This window comes from Furipterus horrens, unplaced genomic scaffold (genome assembly GCF_987537825.1).
Source record: "Furipterus horrens unplaced genomic scaffold, mFurHor1.1.pri manual_scaffold_3, whole genome shotgun sequence".
In the NCBI taxonomy this organism is placed as follows: Eukaryota; Metazoa; Chordata; class Mammalia; order Chiroptera; family Furipteridae; genus Furipterus; species Furipterus horrens.
The window spans coordinates 155,983,970-155,993,559 of NW_028327173.1; the positions used below are offsets into that span (position 1 = coordinate 155,983,970).

Genomic DNA, 9,590 nt, shown 5'->3' on the forward strand with positions numbered 1-9,590 from the left:
TTTTGATATCATGACACCCAGAATAACTCTGCTCTTTTTAAAAAATGACATATGTTTGGGGAGAAGGATAGAGGAGCCAGAGGATCTGACTTCCAGCTCTGGTTCTGACACTGCCCGGCAGTGTAGCCAGATGTTTTAGTGTTCCCCAGTAAACAGTCCAGAAAGAGGGCCTCTGCTTCTCTGATAAAGCCCCATGCCTCCCCAAATAAAGCTCTCTTGCACTTTTCAAAACAGCTTAAAACAGGGCCTTCTGGAACTGTAATGTCTTAACCAAAGAGAAGGAGCCTAATGAAGGAGCCTAATGGTCAGTGTTCTGGGTCCCTTGGGAACTGGTAAGAGACACAAAGAAGTCTAGTGGCATCCACTGACCTAACTACGTAGTCTACCTGGTATAAGAACAGCATTGTTGGAGTTAGACTGGCTTCAGATCCACTGACAAGCTGCATATCCCTGAGCAAGTTACTTAACCTCTCTGTGCCTCAGTTTCCTGGTCTATAACATGGAGCTCTTTACAGAACCTAGCCCAGAAGGGTATAAGGGTCAAATACCATATGAACAGTTAACCAGTCTCAAATACATTGTGCAGGCTTAATTAATATAAAATAATAAGTAAAAATTCAAAACATCACTATTATTTTACATTCACTACTAACCTTCTGCGGCTGGACTCTGGTTGGCAAAGACCAACCTCCCAGTTTTTCATCTTGTTTGATATTCACCATAACTCCTCTTACCCTGTAACTCCAACCCCAGTCTCTCTGCCCAACTTTCTCATTGTTATCCCAAGGAAACCAAAGAACCAGACTCAAATGTGGTAGGAGAGAGGCCCGCTCTGCCAACAGGCCCCATCACCTCCCTCCCAAATTCTGTACTGAAATATCAGCGCACTCTCTCAGCATAACCCACAGGCCCCAAATCAGGAATGTGAGACGCGTGTGCTCACCAGAACAGCCCTTCACAGAATTTCTTCCTGCGCATAAAATCTGATGCCTCTACTATAAAAAAGAAACTTGAAGTCTCCATAAAGCTATGTGTCAGGGAAATGAATCTTTTTAGGGCTCGAACAGTTTCACAGAAAGCGTGTTTTACTTCTGAAAAGAGAACTTAGACCCTAGTGGCTGCTCCTGTGGCTTTCCAACAGTTGAAGCCAATACTCGTACAGTGCCAAAGTGTCTCCTTTTTTGTTCCTGGAGAACTGAGTTACAAAATACTGGTTTCTGTTAGGGTATGTCTAAAACTTTCTGTGCTGCTAAGCCTTCCCTTTTTATGATCTGCACACCAGTAGATTTTCCATGAGCAGGCTCAGCCTTATTCCCAGGCAATGATGCTTAGGAAACCCAGTATGAACGTGAGGACTGTTCTGAAGCCATCTCAGAATCTGTGCCATGCAGTTGCCCATAATTTTTTAAATGTATATTTTTGGCATGCCTCAATGTATGTGTGTGTGGGGGGGAAGAGGGTATTCACTTTCCTTATGTTTTCTTAAAGTGGGCTGTTAGGGGAAACTTGTTTTTTTAAAAAATTCTTCTCTTTATTTTTATACTTGTATAAAATACAGCCCAAACACCCACCTACACAGGCATTTTACATAAAGAGTTGGAAACCAAGTGACTGAAAAACACAACAAAATCATGTATATAGTATTTTTATAGAGATTTACATGTGAATTCAAGTGGGAGCCAATAGTAACACTGGAGGAAAATAAACCAGTTAGAGAAAGTGCTAATGGAAAGTGTGACTATAATTTGGTTTTGCTGACAAATAGAAAAAGCAGGTGCCCTATTTTTAAAGAGATATAAAACAGGAAACAGAGCTTGATACTTACATACTCATACACATTCTCTCTCCATCTCCAGAAACTTACATGTTGGCTGCAACCACCACCACAGCACCTAATTTTACATTTTGAGTACGACAGCCCTCTTCTCCCAGGTGGCCTACCTGGGGGCCCCCAGTGGACCAAGCCTACCCTCAAGGCCCATCCTACCACTCAGCCTTCCCACCAGAATTCCAAACCACCATGTCCCATGCTCCAAATCGTCACTAGTTATTGCTGATGCCGCCCAGTCTTTCAGAGTCAGTTCTGGGTGGGTGGGTGATTTGTCTCCCTAACACGGCTGCAAGGCTCCTGAGGGCAGGGCCACATCAGATTCCGTTTCTGTGTGCTACCAAAGCACCCCACACCACTCGGCACCCAAAGCAGACAATCATCCAATATGTGTTGGATTGTGTGGATTAAAGAGTTCCGTGCAGAGCTATGAGGTCTAGATTGGCTAACTCATCTGGCAATCTAAATTGCCCTACTGAGGTCTAGATAAAGTTTCCAGTTCAGCAACTCTCCCCTACACACTGCTGCTAGACAAGGCTGGCGTCCCTAATGAAACATTGCTGAAGAACTTTGGTGGATGCTGAGATGTATTGCCCAGATTCTCCCTTGGGAATGAAGGTACCAACACCCACAAGTGCCTGGGAGTGCTACTTTCCGACAGCTCTCAGCAGAAGGGAAGAGCTTCTTCCAAGGTCACACCCCATTCCCCGGGATGGCCTGCATGCAATGACTGATCATTATATCATTTTAAAGGCCTGGCCCCTCCGCCCAACTCAGAAGGGCTATTGCAGCTCCAGTGCAAGGCTCTGATGGGTCTGCACTGCAGCCCTGGGTCCCTCCCCTTTCCTTTTCTTCCCTAGGTATTGATCCCAATAAACCTGCTGCATGCTAACCTCCATCTCAGAGCCTGCTTCCTGGGGAACCAACCTACAATATCATCCATCCATCCATCCATCCACCCAATCAGCTAGCAACCTACCAGTGTGTTTAGGGCACATGGGTGGTGTTGGTGGGCAGTGATACAGTGAAAAAGACCCAGCCCTTCCCCTTAAGGAGTAACAGTCCAGGACAAGAGGTGAGACATGTACAGGAATAACCATGAAGCACACAATGGAAAACGGCTGGAATCAAGAGAGAACATATAAACAGAGATGAGGCCGATGTATAACCCCAGGCAAGGGGGGGTCAGGAGTCTTTGTGCACTGGCTTAGGCTGTGACAATCGGTACATGTGCCCTCTCTCCCCATCTGCTCTCAAGCCCTGGAAGACAGGATGAAGTGGGTTCTTATCTCTCTTTGCACCCCCTATACTTCCCAACACAGTGTCCCAGGCAGTGCAAGAAATGTAAAACAACAAAGCAAAACCAAACACGGAAGGAAGGCTTTGGCAGCTCCACTTCATTGGACAGGTTTCTGGCTGGCTATCTGACTTTTTAGTGTAGAGTCCTCAGGAGGCTTCTTAAGATGATTATTTATTTATTATGTCCATGAAAATCTCAGGCACATGGAAGAACAAGACAGGGTCCTGACCCTCAAAGCAGAAACATACTGTGTGGACAGATTGGTAGCGGCCCCTGGAAACGTCCATAGACAGGAATGAGACGTGACGCTAGGGCTAACAGTTCAGTGGCACATCATCCCCAGGAGGTCCCTGCCCTCAGTTGGTCAGTTCATCAATCATCAATCTGTCAGCTGACAAAGGTTACTGAACAGCCTCCTCCAGGAGCCTAACAATGAGAATCATCTCCCCAAACCAATGCTCTGGCATGATTTACCACCTCTACAGGAAAAGCATCTTTAAACCAAACAGCACTAAGTGCCTGATGGAAAGCAGGGCTGGGAGCCCATCGCCTGCATTTCCCTGCCCTCACCGGAACTCAACACTCAGTCTCCTTCCACGCTCCCTTTCTCTCACTGCTTTTGTTCAGTCTGTCACCAAATTCTGTTGCTTGCTTCTCTGGAATGGCATGTGCATCCTTCTGCTTCTGCCTCACCTCAGTGCTTAGCGCTACCATCCCCTCCGATATTGTGGCCACATCCTGGGAGCTGAGGCTCAAGCCTAGGTCATCCCTGCATTTCATGTCTCTCAAATGGGGATTCTGCAATCCCAGCTCTCAGTTGGTCACATCTCTGCTCAACAATCAGCTCAGAGAAGTTCTTTCAGCATCAATAGGACCACGTTATAAGACCCTCTTACAAGTGGTTCTCCCTAAACTCATCTAAGTTTATTTCCCAGTACTCCCTAATATATGCCCTACACCCCAGTCGCTTCCCTGTGTATTTGTGCCTTTGCTTAAGCGGCGTCTGACTTCTGAAACGCCCTTCCTCCTCTTGGCCACTAATTGAATCCTATGCACTCTTTGCCACTTTGCTCACATGGACCCAGCTTAGGACCTAGGCGATGGGGAGAACAGGAAGGGCAATGTTAGAAGCCTGCTGTTTTCTCACTTCCTTGATTGTCTTCAAGTTCCCTTACCACATCCTCTCTCCATGGCCCAAAAATGCTTTTCCGCAGTACTTACTGGGCCACAAGGATGCCCCATCAGCCCTCGACCAGCTAGCTGTGAAGGAGCTTGTTTGCCTTCAGCTGGAGAGACTATCTCGGTCTTATAAGCCAAAAAGGGAAAAAGCTGATATTGCTAATGTTTACTTGCTTGTTGCGCCTTTGGAAACACTGATGAGTTAATACACCAAGGTCTAGGGTTTCTGAGAGATGGATAGCGGGTTTGCCAAAAAAGAGGCTGCCAAGTTGGGTCTCTGGAATGAATCCAGTGTTCCATAAACTCTTGCCTCTTTCCTAATCATAGAAAGAACCATAAAATACGAGAAAGGCAGAGGAGCTTCAGGCAGCAGAATGCCATCGAAGCATCATCGTGTGCTTCCTGAAAAACAGAAAATGCAGATCGAGACAAATTTCATCCCCCCTTCACCCTCCTATGGAAGGTGTTGCTAGATAAGAGATCTGCACAGTAGGCACTGAGGAGATCTTAGGAAAAGTCTCTTGAAAAGGGTAAAGGGTAGGTGGTCCTCGGAGATTTCCTCACTCCTCTGCCAGTTACTGGTGAGATGGGCCAAAATGGAAGAGAGAATGGTGAGTACCTCCTGTGCCTCCTTGCTACCTGGAAGGGGAAAATGTGTGCCGGAGGAAGCTTACACCTTCTCCTTCTATTTGAAGTGGCATGAAAGTGGCTAATCTCCAGTTTAGTAGGTGGATTGGGAAGGGGGTTCTCTGTTTTTTACAGCTTTTCCCAGAGCTAGAGGGAAGGAGTGGTGAAGCAGATTTAAAAGTCCCTATTTTCATGCCTGGAGCTGGAGGATGATGAGGGTGAGACATAAATTAAAAATAAATAATATCTGCATAACAAACAAACAAACAAGCACACATATAAACACACACACAGGAGAATAAGAGAGTATAAGGGAGAAAATTAAAAACAAACTTCCTTAGACAATTATATTAATGTAATAATAATGGCAACACTAATTGTCTTATACATGTCTACGGTTTATATTTGACAAAGCACTAGGATACATTATTTAGCAGTATTCTTATAACACATAATCCAATCAGGTGATAATCAAATTTACTGAATGACTACCAGGATCATTTTTCACATGTTATTTTATTTAATCCTCACAATCTTCTTGTGGTACTATTGTTATTCCCATTTTACAGAGCAGGAAGCTGAGGTCTGAAGAGGCTAAGTTGCCCATTAGGTAGAAATTGAAACATAGATCTTTCTGATTCCACAGTCCAGGCTCTTGACCTTGAATAAGGCCCATCTTAGGGCAGGGCTTTCTCACAAGTTCAGGAAGGGCAAGGCATTGACGGAAGGAGTCTTGATATCTCAATTCCATATGAAGAAGACACAGACACACACACACACACACTCCAAGAGGTCCCACTTGCTCTCCTGTCCTTCTCAGTTACAAACCCATCCAACTTGCCCAGACACAGGTCCAGTTGAATGCCACATTCCTCATTGGGACTAAGGTCAGCTTCTATGAATAACATACCTGTCATTTAACTTGTAACTGAACCTGCAACAGAGTCTCCGTTTGACAGGATGCAGCCACAGCAAGGCGGTGAATTACCATCAAGCTCTGAAGCTTTGTCACAAAGAACACTTTAAGACTGAAAATCATGAGTGAGACTGAATGTCATTTAGCAGAATGGCTTGTGACATTCAAATAAATGTTCAACTTGTGGGATTCAGGCACACAGAGAAAGAAGAAATGACTGTAGAAAACAGTGAGGCACAAACACATGGTGACAGCTCACAAGAGCTGGCTGCCCTGCTCTTCACAGGGCCCATCTGACTTCAGTGGCAATGCCTGCTGCTAGCTGTGCAGAGCCTTCTGACACAGAGTTCAACACTTCAGGTATTCAGTGTTGGGCAGGCTGGAGGAAGAAGCCAGGAGACCCTTAAGAACTCCTTCCCTCCCCTTTCACTCAAGTACCAACTCTTCTGTGCCTCCTGCCTTCCCCTCCCCTCCCTTCTCTAAGCCTCCTAAGCCTCCTCCCCCCTTTCCATCAACCCCAAAGGAGCTCTGAGGTGGGGGCAGGAAGAGCCTGTTAGTTCCTGGGATTTTGACACAGTGAAGTGTCAGTGTCACTGCCCCCCTCCCTTCAGTTCTGAAGATATATTTAGATACACATAAAACACCCACTGGAACTTTTAAGTGATGTGAGGAGATCCACAAGCCACCTGTGAAACAAAATCTTGCTGTTTCATAGTCACAGAAACATACAAGAAGGCTAAGGGCTCATGTTTATTAATTACATCTACACATACCTACACCAAGCAGGTGGCCCTCGCACACACACAGAAATCCTCTCCCACAGGCGTCTGGGTGAAGCCACCTGTCCTGTGTGCAACCTCTTCCCTTCCCACCCACCTGAAGGTGTTGACCACGGCCGCCCTATGAGAGGCGGGGGGTATGATGCAGTGGAAAGGGACTCACTCTGCCCCTGGCTACACCCCAGCTGTGAGATGTGGGCAAGCCACCATAACCACCTGGTCAGGTGCTGTGAAGATGAAGAGGAAAATACGCACATGTAGAGCCCTTGGCACAGCGCCCAGCGCTGTCCTGCGGGTTCCAGAGCCTGCCTTTCCTACACCCACTCCCGGGCTGATGGTGCCTTTTGTCACTTGGTCCCCGCATTTTAGGACACTGGTCTGACATTGGGAAGAGTGGGGACTAGTCCAGGACTTTGGGTCTGTACCATGTGGATCCCAGCACTCAGGTCACAGGTTTGCTGGCCAGGGCTAGCATTTAGGGTCACACAGGCAGCTGAAAAAGAGGGCTCGTGGCATGCGCATTCTGGTCTCTGGTGCGTGGACCCCAGGGCGGAGCCCAGCATTAAGTCGACCCAAGGCTGTGGGAGGCTTCCTCCTGTTGCTCAGTGTCAGGGAGAGGCGGGGGAGGACATTCATTTTTTTTTTTTCCTAAGCATCCACCCATTGCTTCAATAACTATCGATTGTGAAAAGCCGGCGGCGTCTCTTAAAGGCGAAGCCCAGCCGGGCGGGGCGCGCTCCGGTGTGTGCGTTCTGGGACCCCCTCCATAGGCAGCTCCTGCGCGCGTGCAGGACAAACGACGAGCGAGTGCTTCTGCATGCGTGTCTAGCAGCCCCGGGAACCGCAGCCACTAGCTGTGGTTTGACCCCTGCCATCCACCCGCGGAGCTTTTCCTTCCCGAGTCCCCAGTCACATCCTTGCACCAGGTCACCCGACCCACAGCGTCGCATCAACCCGGGTTCGAGGACGGGCCAGGGCTCGGAAAGTTATTTCCAGAAGGCCGATGTGTTGCAACCCTCGCTGCAGCTAACTACAGGACTCGTATTTCCTGAACCCTTCCCCACACCCACGCAGCCCGGGCGCTCCGAGCCTGCTGCAGCAGCCACGCTGCGTGGAGAGCCACGCGCAAAATGCACCTTGTCTGCGTCCTGCGCGCCCAGGGGCGAAAGCCCAAAAGCAAACTCCCAGCACTGAGCAATCGCGGGTCCCGCCCTGAAAGGGACCGAGCTTCTGGGGATCGCCCTCCCGCCTGCAGCTCGGAGAAACACTCTCAACTTCCTTCCCTGTCCTCTTCCATCCCAGCCCTCCCTGCTGGGCTGCTGCGACCCCTCCGTACCTGCGGCAGTCACTGGCTCGCCCTCGCTTTGCTCGCCGGAATCCGAATCCATGCTGTGGGCTGCTGGCAGGGCGTCCACAGTCGCCCGCCCGTCTGCAGGGCGCTCTGGGCCGGCGTCCCGACTCTGACTGTCTGGCGCACTCAGTGCGGTCAGCCCGGAGACGGCAGCCGGGGCGGTGCGGTCTGGACAGTGTGCGCTGGCCGCAGCCACGGGGCGGCTCCGCAGAGGCGAGCGCTGCCTGTGCCCTGCTCCCTGCGCCCGCTGGCCGGTGCCTGCGCGCGAGGAGAGCGCGGGGTGGAGGGTGGGGCGCGCCGGGAGAAAGCTGGGAGGGGAGAGGGGAGGTGCGAGCAGGGAGGAGCAGGAGTGGCCGGAGCCCCAAGGGCCCCCGACTGGGGCTATATACCCTGGGGGTGGCGCCACTCCCCCTACCCGTGCCCAGCGCCGCGCGTCCGGGACTTGCGGAGCGCGACGAAGTTGTGCTTTCTCTCGCGGGTGGCCAAGTTCGGAGGATTCTTAGGTGAAACGGTGCCTCTACCCAACTAGGAAAAGATGAGGTTCCGAGTGAGAGGGAGTCCAGGGGCTGCTCGGTTCAAGTGCGACTCCACTACTTGGAGACCTCAGGGGAGTCACTCAACTTGTTTTCTCACTTGGAAAATGGGAAAATATGAGAGTTCCCTTTTGTCCAAAATGCTTTGGGGAAGTAAATAGAATACTGCCAGCGAGGGTCCAAGAGCAGGGCCTGGTACCCAGTGACACAGTAAACAATGGCGGGCAGGCAATGCTGCCTCGGGCTGTTCTTCTCCAGGCCTGGGCGCGGCAGGGTGGACACGCCACTGCGGAGCTGGTTCCACGGGCTAGGGCCCTGGCGCACATCAAAAGCAGGGTCCGCCCTGCCAGGCTCGAGGGGCAAGAATTGATTAAAAAACCCTTTCTTTGTCTTTAATAGAGTGCTAGACTCCCTCAAGATCCTCTTCTTCCATTTTCTTAAAAAATAAAAACATTTGTAAATTTATTCAGTGATTAAGACTAAACTAGGGGATAAAATGCACGGAGCAATAGGGGCTCAGGAGATTCTTTGTTGTTAATTCTTGACTATCCACACAGTCTCACTACCTCCCTGAATCATCGACTCCAGCGCCTGAGTTACCTCAGGCCGGCTTCTCTGCATACGAGTGGAAGCAGAGAACGCAGGCTAAGCTGGCTGACTGTGCAAAGGGAAATCCGAAAAGAAAGTCTACTAAAAACCGCTATTTATTGAGTGCACTCATACAACGAACCCAGTGAAAAATTTAGGTAGAGCCGTTCGAAATGCTTTGTTGGAGGTCAAAAGTGGTTGCAAGTGGGCAAGTTTAAAGAATTTAATCTATACTGTTATCTCCATTTTATAGATGTGGGAACTGAGTCTCAGAGAAAGTCAATAACTTGCCTGTGACCTCAGGTCCAGGAAGTAGGTGAGCAGGGACTTGAAATCAGGGCTATGTGATGTACAGACCAGCTCTTCACCGAGACAATACAGCGTCACAGGTGAGTTTGGCCTCTCTGTTACCTGGAGGCTGCTTCCTTTAGTGAGGTGTGGGCTTCTTGGAGTGTAAATGCAGCCCAACTTTGTGTTCTCAGAAAATGT

At 49.4% G+C, this 9,590-nt stretch overlaps 1 protein-coding gene across 1 annotated transcript in view; it reads right to left on the reverse strand.

Annotated features, from left to right (window-relative positions):
* TIPE3 (TNF alpha induced protein 8 like 3) overlaps positions 1-8,306 on the reverse strand; it is a 40,268-nt gene extending 31,962 nt beyond the window's left edge. The window contains exon 1 of the mRNA XM_090271995.1: positions 7,966-8,306. Within this exon, the coding sequence (XP_090128121.1) occupies positions 7,966-8,017 (52 nt within the window). The 5' untranslated portion in view covers positions 8,018-8,306. The remainder of the gene's footprint in view (positions 1-7,965) is intronic.
* Positions 8,307-9,590: the final 1,284 nt, after the last annotated feature.